General features: G+C 38.6%; 1 protein-coding gene and 1 long non-coding RNA gene across 2 annotated transcripts in view; one reads left to right on the top strand and one right to left on the bottom strand.

Moving 5' to 3' along the window:
- kntc1 (kinetochore associated 1) overlaps positions 1 to 14,149 on the bottom strand; it is a 30,830-nt gene extending 16,681 nt beyond the window's left edge. Inside the window, 41 exon segments of the mRNA XM_040019766.1 lie at positions 169 to 285; positions 620 to 748; positions 852 to 956; positions 1,036 to 1,146; positions 1,148 to 1,200; positions 1,296 to 1,352; positions 1,647 to 1,791; positions 2,828 to 2,928; positions 3,755 to 3,927; positions 4,052 to 4,353; positions 4,447 to 4,514; positions 4,700 to 4,772; positions 5,021 to 5,140; positions 5,249 to 5,383; positions 5,451 to 5,553; positions 5,926 to 6,029; positions 6,155 to 6,250; positions 6,340 to 6,483; positions 6,669 to 6,788; positions 6,915 to 6,986; positions 7,224 to 7,280; positions 7,369 to 7,512; positions 7,694 to 7,805; positions 7,913 to 8,079; positions 9,140 to 9,265; positions 9,717 to 9,792; positions 9,879 to 9,941; positions 10,029 to 10,072; positions 10,184 to 10,282; positions 10,373 to 10,427; positions 10,521 to 10,633; positions 10,713 to 10,765; positions 11,421 to 11,514; positions 12,279 to 12,389; positions 12,480 to 12,514; positions 12,610 to 12,687; positions 12,819 to 12,894; positions 13,077 to 13,192; positions 13,330 to 13,450; positions 13,561 to 13,707; positions 13,874 to 14,149. Of these exon segments, the coding sequence (XP_039875700.1) occupies positions 169 to 285; positions 620 to 748; positions 852 to 956; positions 1,036 to 1,146; positions 1,148 to 1,200; positions 1,296 to 1,352; positions 1,647 to 1,791; positions 2,828 to 2,928; positions 3,755 to 3,927; positions 4,052 to 4,353; positions 4,447 to 4,514; positions 4,700 to 4,772; positions 5,021 to 5,140; positions 5,249 to 5,383; positions 5,451 to 5,553; positions 5,926 to 6,029; positions 6,155 to 6,250; positions 6,340 to 6,483; positions 6,669 to 6,788; positions 6,915 to 6,986; positions 7,224 to 7,280; positions 7,369 to 7,512; positions 7,694 to 7,805; positions 7,913 to 8,079; positions 9,140 to 9,265; positions 9,717 to 9,792; positions 9,879 to 9,941; positions 10,029 to 10,072; positions 10,184 to 10,282; positions 10,373 to 10,427; positions 10,521 to 10,633; positions 10,713 to 10,765; positions 11,421 to 11,514; positions 12,279 to 12,389; positions 12,480 to 12,514; positions 12,610 to 12,687; positions 12,819 to 12,894; positions 13,077 to 13,192; positions 13,330 to 13,450; positions 13,561 to 13,698 (4,206 nt within the window). The 5' untranslated portion in view covers positions 13,699 to 13,707; positions 13,874 to 14,149.
- A 502-nt stretch (positions 14,150 to 14,651) lies between these two features.
- On the top strand, positions 14,652 to 16,970 carry LOC120726222. Its single transcript, XR_005694297.1, has 3 exons — positions 14,652 to 14,785; positions 15,869 to 16,010; positions 16,322 to 16,970. It is a non-coding gene; the product is annotated as an uncharacterized LOC120726222 (long non-coding RNA).
- Positions 16,971 to 16,976: the final 6 nt, after the last annotated feature.

Here is a 16,976-nt window from a genome sequence, read left to right as displayed (position 1 = left end):
AGCGGCATCCATTCATATGTAACACATTACCTAGTCCATATCACTGTAGATATCAGCATGATTTTTCCCATTGAGACCTGATGTGTTTTCTAAGTATTCCTTTAATGTGAGCATTGCATTTATTCAGACCAGAGTACCTTGGACCACCTGATTTAAATACTTCATTACCTCCAATTTGCCAAGCTTGATTCCCCACTCAGCATCAGTGATGACAGAGAGAAACCTCCTCTGTTCTTCTGCCTCGTTATATAAACTACAGAGATTTGCTCCAATCCTCGCCACAGCCTGGAAGAATAAAACACCGTAAGGGATTTCTGGAATATAACATCGATTTTTTTTCTTCTTCATTTTTTCTACAAAATTGATAACTGCTTGATATAACTGATTCCCAAGTGATCTCAGGTTCTTTAAACAAACTTCAGCTGAATCTTTTCTGTAGTCAAAGGGAAAAAACAAAACGATATGACAAAGTCTGATATTTATGGACTCACTAACTGAGACACAGAAATAATAAAGTCTGTTTTTGCCCATTTCTTTCTCTTAAATTTCACTTACTAAAAACAATAAAACATTTTTTTTAATTAAATTTTTTTTAAAAAGAAGAGATTTTATTGCTTACCAAAATCTTGTCATAGTTTTGCCAGGTGTTGTCAATAACTTTCCACAGTATTTTGAAGACTTCTGCTTTGGAGAGGAGTGTACAGAGACCAATAGCCAAATCACAATCCACCACCCTCCAGTTTAACACCTGTAGCCAATAGACAGAAACATATATGGCTATTTAAAATATACCAAAAATGCTGTTTATCTACTACAGAATTTTTGTGGTTTTGTAGACTTGGCTGACTCACCTTGTTCAACAGTGGCACAGCCACAGCATTCAGAGTAGACGTAGTTGTCTTCCTGTGATCGTTCAGGCACAGGTTGTACTTCTTAAGCTCTTGTGCGTCATAAAGCTGAGAGGAGATAACAATCATTTTCAGTATAACGTCTTGAGAAACACAACAAGCACCGCTGTGAATATCGCAGTTGTACCTGTAGGCTCAGCTTTATATCCATGACGTTTGAGGTGACGTGCTGCAGGCAGCTGCCGTACGCGTTGACCAGCACTCTGAGGGCCAATTCCAGCTGACTGCACTCCTGTAACATCTGTAACATGTTGGCCTAGGGGACCGAAGAGCGGCCGCAGGTAGTTTGAACCTGCATGCATGATGAGACATCAGGTCAACATACAAAACTGCAATTTGATAAGAAAACATAGAAAGCAGAGGAAGTTTTTTTAATTTCAAATCTACCATCTTCAAATGAGCAGTGTGACAGACAGGAACAGTCCAGGGAGTACAATCTGGTATCTGGAAAAAAGGTCATAAGTTATAATAAGACTTCTGGTAAAAATAACACAAGTCAAGTATATTTAAGCATTTTTTGATAAAGTCAAAGGTGGCCAAAGGGCTATAGACATTATATGACAGGCAGCATGAGAAATATGCAACATAAAAGTAATACGATCAAATCATTTCGCAAAATGAAATAAATATCAGTAGTTAAAATCAATGGCATAGACCACTAAAAGTTGCCAAGCTTAAAAAAACCCCCCCAAAAAATAAAAAAACATTTAAGAGAAAATAAATCTGAGAATTTCTTACCTTGAGAAATAGGCAGCAAGCAGTTGGTAATCTCATACTGGACAGGCAGCACTGACACTGGGTCCAGAACAATGCAATCTTCATTAAAGACATCTTGAAAACTCCACTGAGACTGCGGGTCTTTTTCTGCCTCCGGTGTCAAATCCTGGAACGGTGCACAGTTTAAAAAGTATGAAAACATTCGCTTCACTCCGCAGCTTTGTGAGAGAGACGCATTAAATAAATGCACTTTTATCAAAATCATGGATTATTTCTTACCATCCGCTTAAGAGATTCACAATTAGAATTTTGCAATGATAATAATTTAGATGTCTACCAACAAATAAATCATTAAAAAAATGAAGAGGCTAGAATATACAATTCTATGTCCAAAAAGTTTGTGTAAAATATAAGTAAAACCCAAATGCAATGATCTTCAAATCTCACAAACCCAGATGTCATTCAAATCACACAGAAAATATATGAAATATTTAAACTGAGAAAAAGTACAATTTCATGGAAAATATGAGCTTGTTTTGAATTTGATGGCAGTAATACAAAACAACTTGGTACAAGGCCACGTTTACCACAGTGTAGCACCCCAAACAGTCTATAAGCATCGGTGATCTCAAGAGACCAGCTGCTGGACTTCTTGTGGAGGAATGTTGTCCCATTCTTGTCTCATATAGGATTCTAGCTGCTCAGCAGTCTGGTTTGTTGTATTTTTTTATTTCATGATATGCCAAATGTTTTCAGCTGCTCAAATGTCTGGACTACAGGGAAGCCAGTTCTGCACCTGCAACTTCACCTTCAAGCCATGCTGTTGTAAAAGCTCCACTATGCAGTTTAGCATTGTTTCACTGAAATATGTAAGTCCCGCTTACATATGGGAGCACGTTATTTGAAAATCTGTATATACCTTCCAGCATTGATGGTGCCTTTTCAGATATGCAAGCTGCCAATTCCATAGCACCTCAATCTCTGAAACTCTTTTTACAGAAAATCTTGTTACTGGCCTGTTGCTGTTAAGCCTTTTGCTACATCCTCCTCTTTTTGAGACATGTTGCTGTCATCAAATTCAAAACAAACTAATATTGTTTTTCATCAAGTCGTGAAAAGTTTCAGTTTAAACATCTGAAATGTTTTCTTTGTTCTACTGGTTTATGTGATTTACACTGGATGAGAGGTAGGAAGATACTGACCTTGACGATAAAGCCATAGTTGTCTGATAACTGACACTGATGATAGACATCCATAGCAAACCGTGTGCATTTGCAAAGCTCCACACAATCCAGGAGAAGATCTGTAACAGTTAATACAAGATAAACCTCAGAATTTGCAAACTTGCAAATTATATGAAAAGGTAAGGAGAATAAGACACGTTATGCTCACTTAGACCAGCTGAAAAAATTCCTTCTTCTAGATGTTTTTTTTACATCTTGACTCTCCCTTTAAGTTAATTTTGTGATTGGATGCCCCTCACAAACAGAAGATATTAAAAAGTGCATCTCTCAATGACGTCCTACAGAGTCATTTAGCATTCAGAGCAGGCTGAAGCCTGAGGTTTTGGCTTTAAGAGCATTCACACATAATTTAACACTTTGATTTTAAATATGAACACCACCTCTGTACCAGTCATAAACACAAAAGACTACTCACAGGTAGTGGTATCCCTCAGCCTCGAGTAGATACACATATGATATCATGTTGGACCTGCTACTTTGCTTCATTCTGGTTTATCACATTTAAAAATGTAAGTGTCTTTGTCACTTGCTCACCTACTCATCTAGCAGAGTAACCACAAAACCCCACCAGCCTTTGTTGGCTGAGGGTAAAAAAACAAAAACATCTCTACCAAATATATTTTCACTCTGTTGGCCTGAGGAAAGGCAGCTGCTTTAAAAAGACCAGACAAAGATAAGTGATAACTGTATTTTTTTAATTTGTTTTAAGATAGTTTAAGATAGTAAAAAAATCCTGTCAAACTTTGATATCACGCATGTATTCACTTTTTACAGCAAAATATATTTTACAGTAAAACTATAAATCCAGGGCTGAGTCACTTTAGTGCAACTTTCACCTGTGTGAAATACTGTTGAACGTTTGTGATGCTTGCATGTGTTCTTTACCTGAATGACACACGGTGATAGCCTGACAGGCCAGATCATGAATCACTGCTGGCAAATCCATGTCATCAGGAAGCACCATGGGGACATCCGCCTCCAGCATATGGCATAACATCTTGGCAGCAGTAAACAAAACCTTCCCTGTGCTGCTGTTATAGTGGTGCTCATACAGCTCACTGAAAACATAGAGAGAAAGTGCAAATATGACTACAAGCAAGTTTTAAATGTTTAAATAATGCACCAGTTTTTTTTTTAAAAACCAAACAAAAAAGCTGGCTCTGTCAGTTTCTACAAGCAAACCTCAGGATCTTGAGCGCCTTGTCAACTTTGCCAACTTTCAGAGCTCTCAAGGCCAAGTCAGACCACAGCTCCTGCTCGGTGCGCTGCAGCTGCCTCCCCAGACGGCGCAAACCAGCTTCTGTGGAGATCGTCTTGGTCTTGCCATCTGGATCGTTAGCTACAACTGGAGTTGTCGTGGCCTTCCCCTTACATGAACGGCGGCCACGGGTGTTTTCGTACGCTGTGATGTGATGTTCCTGGATCTGTTTTCGAATGTTTGGATCCTCATAGTTGGAGGGAGTGAAAAAAATATCAAAGTCCTCCTTAAGAAGAGAAAGATAATAAGTCTGGAGTTTAAAACAAAATCAAATAACAGATTTAGTAATGCTGAAAAACATTTGTTAAATGAAGCTCACCTGCAGGTGGGCGATCGCCTTGAACATGATGAGGTTGTTCTCACACTCTACGCTTTTTAGAGCATCATCTGCAATGAAACACGAGGCCCGGATTCACTCTTGAATAATCAGGTTTATTGCATATCTTTCCAAAAAGCCTCGGATAGAAAACCAGTGTCACATCGTTTTAAACAATTTTAGCTCACAGAGACTTTTCTGAAACTTCCTTCAGTCAGCCAAAGAGCTGGAGGAACGAGTCATAAATATTACTTACGTTTTTGGATTATATGCAGGTATTTCAGAGTCTCCACCATCACCTGAGCTATCACCATCTGATGTTTCTTGTGCTATCAAAGAGGAAATTCAATTCAAACCAAATGATCATATGGTTACCATAACAACCTCCAATGTTTCCTGCTGCCATCTTAAGCTTTCGATTATAAGGTTATGCAGACGCAAAAGAAATTTAATGTTTACAAAGGAAAGTTTAGCTAGAATGACTTAAATTCTTTTAAAATGCAACACTTTAATTGAACCTTAAAAATAAATAAGCATAAAATGCACTTCCACAAAGGTGACGTCTTCCCTTCTGTACCTCATCAGATATGTGTTCTTTGTCCTCCAGCTGCATCCTGGCCCACGATGTGAGACGCTCAATCACACACTCTGCCTCTGCAGAGGGCAGCTTCTTCAGGAGAGTCAAGATTTCCTCAGTCTGCAAAAAAACACAGTACAAAAAGTCCCATACAAAAATATCAGGAACACAGAAAAGCAAAATTAGTCAGTAACATGCGATTAAAAACTCCTGTGAGGATTTACATACCTTGCCTTGGCCTATGAGGTGGATGACATACAGGTAATTTATCTGGGATGTTGGCAGTTTGTACGCCTCAGCTAACGTCAACGAGTCTTCCAAGGACATTGGCAAGTCTTGCTTGAGGATGTATCTAATCAGCATCTGGGGAAAAACTGAGGTTATTTTACAGATAATAAGTTGCATATTACATAGAGCAGTCCGTACATACCATAATTTGGGTGCTGTTAGACAGGTTGAAGTTGCGGATGCCGTATCCCCTGAGAAGTTTCCTAATCTCCATCAGACGGTAGCTCTCCTTTAACAGCTCCTGTCTTTAAAAAAAAAGAAAAGGGATTTTATTCAGTGTCTCACATTAACCTCCTAGGACCTGGTATCTACATATGTGGACATCACATTTTAGGTTGTCTAGACCACAATACTAAATTTTGCTCTACAAGGGCCAGATATCCACTTACGAGGACATTATACTGCCGCTGTTGTATTGAAATTTAAAACCAATGTCCTCATATGTGGATATCAGGCCCTTGTAGAGCAAAATCAGGTAAAAAGATAATTCTTTGTTTTTATATTCATCAGGTCCTAATCAGCACAAACAGCAAAGAAAAGTTAAAAATGCATGCCATGAAAGAGTTCAGGTCTTAGGAGGTTAAAGGTACTTGAAGGAGACAATGATATAATCATACTTTGGTCCATCCATCTCTAGGTACCGCTGGACCAGTTTTTCCACCACATTACTCCACGGTACCACAGCCTTCTGCATGATCTCCAGCACGGCATCAACCATCAGCTGGAAGACAACACCATGATGTGAGATTTTACAGCTCCCACTGGCTGCTAGGCTGATTTTTCACTCAAATATTTGTGCACATTAATTGTCTCGTTGTGTAGCACGTAACAGGAACAGTCACCTACATCAGTGTCAGTCATGCAGCCGAGCACGGCCACTGCTTTAGCTTCCCATTCAGTGAAAAGTGTCGTGGTCTGAGAACTGCAGCGTTCCAGCAAATCCTAGTGAAGATTAGGGGGAGAAACACAAACACCATTTAGTATTTGATAAACTAGTTCCTCATGTGCATGAGGTTGCAATGGAGTTTTACCTTGATGTATTGCAGAAGTAGCTCATCAAAAGGAATCTTGTGTTCTTCAGTGTACGGCCTGATGCTGTTTTCCACTGTGGCGGCGATTAGCTCCGGAGCCGGCACTTTGTCCAGCATGAAAAATGCCACACTCCACACAGTCTTCTTTTAAATTGTGAAAGAAGATAACGCAGTAAACATCAAGAAAACACATCCTCTACAAAAAATAATGCTCCAGTAGCCAGCTTCAGAAGCTGGGGATCAGACCACCAGGGTCCCCACTCCTTGCCGCTGACCCAGACACAGCAACCGACCCCTTACAGCAGGGTAGATATTAAAAAAAGACAAACCTTTTCAAAGACCGAAAGGGAAAGTGAGCAGTTGTATTTCTGATGTAGGTCCAGCAGCTGACGTAGGTTGGACACCAGGGATTTGAGGTTTTCCACCTCTTCTACACAATTACTGTTATCCTTAAAAAACAAAAGAAACAAAAAACAATCAATCAAAAAATTATCAGGAAATTAAACACAACATCATATTAATTAAGCTGCATTTTATTGAAACCGGTAGAGCAAAAAAACAAAACAAAAACCTACAGATTTCATCCATGTCCATAAAGAGGGCAGTCCAAGCACAGCCAGGTCCAACCCATTCTGAGGCCAAGCACGCTGAAAACAAAAAATGTGCATTTAGTGCAAGACTTCTCAAAGGCCTATTCTGAGACAGGGAAATATCTGTGTCCACTTAACAACATAATAAGATAAAGCTGAAATACGTTTCCCAGTTTATACAAATAAGTCCATATAAGAAGTCATTTAAATTAGAGGTCTCTAAAGTTGTGGATGACTTCAGAAGCCTGGTTTTATTTATTTAATCATTTCAGATCAATATCCTTTTGTCTTTACCTTTTCTGTTAGCTCCAGATTTCTTGCTTTCTGCTCGAGCCACTTTGCCAGGATTCTCTGTAGGGATATGGCGGCAGTGTCTTTATTAAGCATACCACTATACGTTAGAGACAATAGTATTTAGGAATGCAGGACTGTATCCTACCTGTCCTTGTGGTAACACTCTCCTCACAAAGGGAACAAAAACTGTCTTGAACCACAGGCAGAGATCCTGTGAGGGCAGGTCCTCTGGGATGGCACTGAGGATGGCTTCAAGGCTGCTCTCACTGAACTTGGTTGCAATCTGGCCCTGTCACAAAACATCGCAACACACCTTAACGCCATTCCCGAAACAATAACCACTGTTTTTTATTTAACCGGTGGATTTAATGATGTGTGTGTGTATATATATATATATATATATATATATATATATATATATATATATATATATATATATATATAAAAAAATGTGGTGATATAATAATGACCTCATATCTGAGCCAAAGAAGCTGTGCACCCTTCATGTCTCCTTCTCTTAGATGGCACAGGATGTCTCCGAGATCATCAGTGCTGTTCAGAAACTCAATCCAGGCGATTCCACTGTGGATGGTAAAGTAACCAACTAAAACCACTCAAAATTGTACTTAAACAAACAAACTCTGTATAACAAAATAATTCAGAATTGGACACTAAGACATTGATTTTACTTGAATTCTTCCACACTGTGGAGGCTGCAGAAGGTGGCCAGTCTGGCCAAGGCTTCCTGGATCTGTAAAGAGGAGTATCGCGTGGCAGCGTGGTTTAGCATCTTCTCTGCTGTCTCAAAGGTCGGCCATGGGGCCTTGAGGCAGTATTCCACCACATACTGCTCATCCTAGACCACGTGAAAAGATATTCATATATATATAAATAAACAGTTGCTACTCGATAACTACTCAAGAAATGAGCATTATTTCATTTTTATCATAGTTTCATTTAATAGATAGAGACAAGTATCAACCAAACATCTGGGATAAACACATTACATAAAAATTTACTTTAATTTGCATGTTACTGAGTGAAATATGTATTTAATCTCTAACCGAAATAAGCCCTTGTTAGGAAGCACAGCAGTTAAGATGTTTCTTGTTGTTGGTCACCAGGCCTTCCACACAAAAATTAGGGATTTTGGCTCCTCTTTACAGAAACTCTCTAAACCCTTTAGGTTTCTTGTTTCAGCAGATTTAGCTAGGCCACTGAATGACCTTAATGTGCTTCTTCTTTAGCCACTCAATTGCTGCAATGGTGGTATGTTTTGTTTCCACCTCTGTGCTTGACTGTGGAGATGGTATTCTTTGGGTCACACTCAGCATTTCTGTTCAAACAAGGTGGTTCAAGTTCATGCCCAAGAGCTTTAGTTTGGTTTCATCTGATTACACCACTTCCTGCTGCTCCCATGTAGTTCTGGGCAGACTGATCACCTTTCTCGCGATTATCCTCACATCATGAGATAAAACCTTCCATGGAGCTTATATACAGCTTTATATTTTTTCTCCATTTACAACAAGTGTTTTTGAAATCAATTGACTGACATAAGAAATCAGAACTCTGGCTGGGCTGTAGGGAATCAAATCCTTATTTCACTCAATGACATGAAAATCAATGTATAATGTTTATGTAATGTCTTTTTTTCCAAACTTACAAACTCAGCAGGGGATCAAATACTAATTATTTCCCCCACTGTAGTTATATGAATATTCTGTAACAGTAAATTGACACCAGATTAAAAAGAATAAATAAATAAAATGCTGGCGGCTGCCAGTGCTACACCTCAGCCTCCATTTTCAAAGTCCTATGTCACCTCATTCTGGGGATCTTGCATTCACAAACTTGGGTGTCCACGCAACTTGCCCAATCACCTGGCAGGGTGATGACAGTACTGTTATAATACTCACTGTGATCTTCATCAGGTTTGTCTTGGCTTCTTCGACCAGTTCAGACCACACATCCTCTCCATAACCGCCCACTGATGCAGAGGCCAGCTGCTCCAGCACAAAGTCAAGCTTCACCTTATAGACAAGCTGAACAAAAACAGGAGTGCTTGTTGTATACAGCACTGATTAGGATGACAAAATACTATAAGAAGCACCGCTCATCTAAAGCGACAATAATAGATACGGAAAACCAAAACCTCAGAAATCCAGCTAAATATATTGTGTGGTGCAAGTATAACCACTTAAAAATGACAAAGCCAGTCTTCAATCATGCCTGCTGCTGAAGTGGTAGTTTAAATTTAGTCTCTGCACACACTGGCAAAACAAACAAACACAAAAAACTCCAGCACACAGACAACAGACTTATGTGTATCGACTCCCAGTCTTAATCAGGGTCTGCATTGAAGAGCACCTGTCAGATCATTTGTCAGAGCCATGCAACGCTTCCCACCTTCATCATAAAATATTAAATCTGTTTTTAATTCATAATGATCTATAAATCACAAATCTAAGCTTGTAGTTACACAAACGCAATTACCTCTAAATCCAGCTCAAATGTGATGGCAAACTTTTCAGCCTCTTCAAACATGTGTTTGTGAAGAAGCCTGCTCAGCCTAGAAATGAAGAGTAGTCACATTAAGTCAAATTACATCAACATCATATAGACTATAATGTCATAAACTTGAATTAAATTAGGTACCTGTTTTCAGGTAAAGCCTCTGTGAAGGATCGAACAACCACAGAAGCGACTGGCTCGCTTCGACTATTTGAAGAGCAAGAAAAAAGTTTAATGTTTGAACGGTAAGCAAAGGCCGATCATCACAATAAAACTCACTCAGACATAGCCTACCTCTCTGGGTTCTCACAAATCCCCTCGACTAAATAAAATGCATCCTGGAATTACAGAAAAAAAAAGGCAACCAACTTTAACATGAACAAATCTCAACAGACAGAAATTGCAGCAGCAAAATTAATGTAACGCTTTACTTTGTGTTGACTGTTTACCATGTTTATTTTTGTGTGGACGAGACAGGAGACAAAGGAAACATCCAGAGAGTAGCAAACAGTCATAGAGGGCAGGAATCGTATTTGCAGTGAGCTGATCTGAAAAATTCAAACCCAACATAACGAGTTCAGAGCAGATCTCTGGGAAATCTTCCGTTAAAGCTTCCTAAAACTGATTTGTACTTCTACCTGACTGTTGTCTTGCTTTGTCAGCATGATCATCTTCATGCTGCCTTTATCTTGGCTGTAATACACACATGAATGAACATTTTCAAAACTGTTTTAACAAACAGTACATGTTCACAGTCACAGTATGTTGTAAAACAGTGATACGTACGCCACCATGGAGGCAGAGCCACATTCTGCAGTGAGCTGAAAGTCGTGAACGGCGAGTTCTGGCCAACAGTGAATCATGACAAGAAAGTGCAGATCCCAAAGACTCAGAACATCCTGAGACACAAGGATAGATTTCAAACTCAAATTCCGATTGCTCGAAAAGTTCGAACTGTTTTACAAAGCAGGATCTCACCTCAGTGTCGAGGATGTACAAAAGGTTATCCACCACCACCATCTTCCTTACACCTGCAAAGAGACAAAAACAGCTCCTAAAATCATCACTTCTTAACATTTTGCTTATATAACCATGGATTTCTCTCTGTGAAACAAATGGCAGTGGATGGAGCAAAGTTTGCTTTTCTTCACGTCTGAGTTTATTGATGAGGTTGATGAAGTACTCCTGCTCGCTTTTTCCCAGTAAAAGGTTTTTAATGGTGTTCACGGGAACAGTGCTGCTGTTTTGGATACTAGAAACACGTTTTCTTTCTCCCCACCTGAGCCTCACCACCTTGGTAACAGCTCTGCCTCTTTGCTCTTCACGGTGTATAAACAGACTCCGGCACCACATTAAACTGTGGTGGCCCGTCATCACTGCTGCTGTGTTATCAGTGTTTCTGTTTCAAACTGGGGACTGTGTGAACTTAATGTTGTCACTTTTTATTCACACGCTGCTCCGAAATAAGTTTCTATTTGCAGGTCTGTTTTTAGTCACAAATGTGGGTGAAATGTTCAGGTTTACATAGTTTATTACAACAGCAGCCTACAGAGCCGTGTGCTAAATGAAGCGTTGAAGCAGAATCTAATTATTCTAGTTACTGAATGAATCGTTGCAGCCCTACTTCCAAAAAAAAAACAAAAAAACCGTAATGTAATGCAACACTTGGGAACTAAGAGCACTTACCCGGAATTAAGCTCCTGTCGACGGTCTGAGCAAAGCACATCTTAGCTTGATGAGGGTCCATCCTCCAGTGAGTCAAAACATTTTCTTTATCCCCCTGTCAAGATGAAAATATTGTTGTACATGATATAATGAAACGCTTGCTTTATGTTATATGAGGACTATCAAATATTTAAAATGCACTGACAAAACTGTGAGCACGAGGCAACTGATTTAGAATGACTCTGATTTAAAGACATATACACAGTCATGGCCTATGTGAATGTTTTTTTGTGCAGCACAACACTGCTTCCACGCACATATTACTAAATGAGGATCAATGAGTTCAGTGTACGCACATGGCCTCCTATTCACCAGAGCTCAGTTCTATTGAGCACCTTTGATATGCGGTGGAGATTCACATCATGGTTATGCAGCTGACAAATTTTCAGCAACTGTGTGATGTTATTATGTCACTATAGATCAGATCTCTGAGGAATGTTTCCAGCACCTTGTTGAATCTGTGCCGCAAAGAATTCAAGCAGCTCTGATAGCAACAGGGGTCTAACCCAGTCCTAGCAAGGTGTACCTAATAAAATGTCCACTGTAAACTTGCCATTAAAAATGGTTTTAAACTTGCAGTATTTGGAAAAGATTTTGAGTCATTTACCATTAAAAAGTGCAACTTTTGCTGGTATGAGACCAAAAGTAAAATGAAATACAGACAGCAGGACAGAATGACTAAAACATATCTGAAACACTATAAGGTGTTACAATCATTTCTTAAAATTCTTTCAATATGCTTCCTTTATCATGTAACACTTATCTCAGAATTGTAGCTGGAAGGCAAATTAATGAAACTTGACACTGATAGACACTGACCCCAATCATCAGGTGGACTTCATGGCCCAGACTGAACATCACTGCTGTGCTACAACCCTCCTCATGGTAATCCTTGGTGGAGTAAAAATCTATCTTGATCAAAGACTGGAGCTGAAACAGAGAAATGCGTGACTATTTCTGCGTTGCTGAAAGAAAAAATAATTTGCTTGTGCATAAAAAGAGTTTTTGACCTTAACTTACCTCCTTTAGAGCTCCGACATCCATTTTTTCAATAGCTGGAATGACAAAAGACAGAAATCAAACAATGGCTTTGAAAAACAAACAAACAAAAAAAAAACTTAGCAGATGTGGGGCACACAAGTTTTTATACCTGACTCAATCTTTGCCAAGGAAAGGTTTGTAATGTGGAAAAAACCATCCTTAATGAGAAGGAACATGTGGTACATTCCTGCCAATAATAAACACAACATGAAAAAACCCCCAAAAACAAACAAGCAAACATAAACCTGACATGGCAGCTAGAGCACTGCTTCTACATCCATTTATATATATATATATATATCACTCTTCTCATATCACCTGAGGATGCCTTGTCTTCATCCATGATGAGATAGCAGTAGGTTTTCTTATCTCCATTTGGTTTCTCAACCAAAGCCTTCAATTTCAGAGGATACACAACATGTTAATGATGTAACACTAAATGCATCACCAGGGTTTAGTTTTTACTGCTGCTACTGTCCTGTATACTTTAGCTTTTTTATTCAGACATGCATAAGACTAGATAAGATTAGATAGGATAAGAGTTAAGGCCTTAAAGATGAAAACAACCACACACACCCGGGTTAGGAGGATCCTCTTTTGCGGAACGTAGATCAAATGAAGGTTTCCATTTCTTTCACAAACTACAAGAAACTTTCCCTTCAGGCACACGTCAATGGCGTCCACATCAGTTTCTGGAAAAGAAAACCTTTGTTTATTTATACTTTTTTTTTTTAATGTATATTTATTTATACTTTACAGATGCCTCAAAACGATTTTCAAAGAGATTTTTATGGCTGACTTTTTATGCAGCCGCACAAATGATGCTTACCAAAGTTAAGGAGCAGGAGGATGCTCTGATAGCTCTGATCAAACAGGATGACTGTCCTGTCAGCAACAATAAAACTCCAGTTTGAGCCGCTCGAGGACGTGAGATTGGGATCTGCCTGCACCTGTAAAAACCCAGGTTTACTAAACCATGCTTAAAACACTAATACAGGCCCAGGAGTCTTTGCCACAAACCCCTTGGCATGAGTGTGTGGTAAATATTTACATCAGTCACCTCATTAGCACTGGAGACTTTGACCAACGTGTCCACCTGATACAGGCCACTGCTGTTTTCCTCCCGGGACACACCATCGAAACGGACTGTATTTGTATCTTCGTTGGTCAGAAGTTCGACTTCGCTCCACAGCGCCATTTTCAGGAGCTGATATAGGAGAGGATATCTTAACTTGCCTAGCAGCTAGCTGTCATTAATTAGGTTATAATACCAATGCTAGCTATTTAGCAGAGATTTACAAATAACAATAAAATATAAGGCAAATAATGGAATGACTTTTTTTATTAAGGAGATATAACCTACAGCAACTCACCAGTTTACTGTAATACTTAAACAGTTATAGCAGAGAGAGCCGACATAACGCCACCGTGTTTAGCTTTAGAATTTGGCGGGTTGATGCAGGTTGTTACGATTGAGTTGTTTGTGGTGATTGTTCCCAGAGTTTTGCCTGTCAGATGCAATGTCCTTACAGTAAAAGGTAAAAATCCAGAGCTTTCTGTAAGTTTAGCAGTAGCATCCCACGCGACACTCAGTAATCTATTATAAAATGTTCAATGCAATGTGTCTATGATCCAATATGGCTCATTTAAATGTTTAAGATAATTTGACCTGAGATTAAGAGACGCCTGAAAGGCTAAATCGAGGATAAAATCAAACCAATATAGAGGCGGGGCATTGCAGGAATATCCGGCGAGTCTTTTGTGTTGCCAGGTTTGGTGATTTATGGCCGCATTTGACGCAATGCTTAAACTTTAGGAATCATATGGCCATGTTTACATTTTTACAAAAAACGTGTATTTTTTTAAAGAACATAACAACAAAATAAATAAATGCAACAAGTTAAAAAAGAATAAGACAAAAAGGATTATAAGAATACGACTATATGTTTTTGTAATAAATGTTTGCTGGGTGTATAACCAATGACTATATAAAAGTAATTATGTCTTACAGTATTATACTATTTGTTTTTGTATTGCAGTCAAAGTATATTATTATTATTATTATTATTATTAGTATTAGTAGTAGTAGTAGTATTTCGTTTCTTAAGTTTGGCATTTACCTGAATCAGGGAGTCAAGAGGCTACAACTGGCAACCCAGATCAGATAAGCTGAGCTAGTCAAAGGGCCTCAGCAGTAAGATACCTCTCTACCTTTTCGTCTTCGTTCACAAAGGCAGCAAGAAAATCGAATTTAGGCACAAGTATTATACTTCAATATAATGTCGGTAAGTATTGTCGTGTTATTGTAATGTCGTACGTACATGGGTTTGATAGCCACTTCGTAATTTTAGTGGAAGTTTTCGGTTGTATTCATGATATTTTTCTCTTAAAGATGGCGCCTAGCGTGTGTTAGCTTAGCGGTCGAGCTAACGATAAAATTACTCCAAATATCACTGCGGTGAAGGCATAAAGAACGAAAACGGAGAGATTTGGCTGCCGTAGATTACGTGATGGGTTTCTAGCTATTCATTTCACGTAATCACTAGAATCCACACATTTAATCCAATACAATAGCAACACAGTAGCACAAATAACTGGTATGGCTAACTATGAATTAACACTGCAGTGACCCATGGTATGTCTCATCTGCTGAAATGACTGCACTTTGAAAACGGCTGTGTTTTAGTCTACGTGAGCCACACAATAAAAGGCATTATATCGTGACATTTAGTGTATTACTGCAGTTTTGAAGGATGTTAAATAGGTACTACAGTATGTTAATAAATGCTGAGCAATACTTAAAATAAAAAGCATAAAATAAAAATAACGTTGTGCCTGTGGACTACACAGCCTTACATTCCCTCCTTACTGCAACTGCATTAATGTCTGCGACATACATATTTTGATTATCGAAAACCTTCAGAATAACAGGGAAATCTTTGTTAATTAACGCAACTTTATGCACACTGGTGTTGCTTACATGCGTAATCAATGTCTAATGTATTTATTGGCGTTAATACATTAGACAGAAGCTCTATTTGTCTGTCCAGATCATCCTGTGCATGTTTTGAGTATCACAGAAAATCCGGGCTGTACTTTAAGGGTTTTTTAATGGCTCCAAATAGGCTTTTGAGGGTAGTTACCTATGTAATCAAGTGCTTTTATTATATTACAGTTCTACTGTTTTGTTTTTTACTTTAGTGAAAAGCCAAAACCACATGCATTTTACTACTCAACAAACCCCTGATCAGTTTTACTCATAGGCCATGAGTTATAGTAGATAATAGTTCTTTAGATGTATAAAATTTACTTGACTCCAAAGAACTTCACTAATTAGTTCCTGTTGTGATTTTGCATGTTTGTTTCAGGTGAGTGACAACGACTCTGTTGACTTGACCAGATCTGGCTCCCCAGTTCATCACAGAAAAAGACATATGGAGTCATCAAAGTCCCCCAGAAGCTCCAAACACCACCATTCACGGTCAAGGTCACGCTCCAGGGACCGAAAACGTTAGTATTCAGTTCACAAATGGCACAAAAAAATGTCACGTATGTTCGAGCTATAATACAAAATTTTGTTACATTCCCAGTTTAGAGGTAACCTAGACAAAAAAAAGATTGGAAGCACAAAACAAAAACAATAAACTAAAGTTTCTGATGATCCCTAGTAGTGGTGGGCAATTTAGCCTCAACATTACCAAATTTGCTAAGAGTTAATCACACATGTGAAATCTGGTCTACTTTACACACTGGCTTTGCCATACATTTGATCATCTTGTCAGACTAACAAATTTAATCTGAAATATGCTCTGCTTTTACAGGTGACAGAAAGTACAGACGCAGTCGCAGCAGGAGCAAAGAGGTAATTAATATCTTTGTTTCTATAGTTAGAAACGCATTTGATGTGATTTTAAGGACCCTAAGTTATATTCCTTGTTAGTTGTAAGTCAAGGTGAGTATGTTTTCTTAGGTTAAACAAATTATAATAGCCAAAATTAAGAAGTGAAATAAATGGCGATGGGCTTGCTCACGTGGAAAGGGTCTTTTTTTTTTTTCTTTTCTTTTCTTTTTTTTACCCTCGTTGTGCTCTGATTTCTCAAAGGAAGCTTTTGTCCTTGGTGATCTGTCATTGTTTGTAACCATTGTAAATGGTGAAGACTAGTTTTTCTCCTTTTTATTTTTTGTTAAATCCTGTGTGGAGATCACATGATAACATTTCTACAATAAATCATACTCAGCGTGCTAATGCACGAAGAGACTGAACAGAAGACCCTGCTGACATAGCAAAATAATATGCCTACTACTGGGACAGGTAACTATCTGCCATTCAAACTCCTCTTTGTCACACATTATGAGTAGAAAGTTGGATTAACTGTTGCATCTCTTGCAGCTGGGGATGGGCATAATTAATCTAATTAAACTGAAATTGAATCCAAACACGATCAAATGTGTGGGTGTAAGGAGTAAGTTGGATGC

The sequence above is a fragment of the Simochromis diagramma genome, unplaced genomic scaffold, assembly GCF_900408965.1.
Source record: "Simochromis diagramma unplaced genomic scaffold, fSimDia1.1 OVJJ01000822.1, whole genome shotgun sequence".
NCBI lineage: Eukaryota > Metazoa > Chordata > Actinopteri > Cichliformes > Cichlidae > Simochromis > Simochromis diagramma.
Note: the sequence above shows the minus strand (reverse complement) of the source record. Positions and strands in the feature narration are given on the sequence as shown.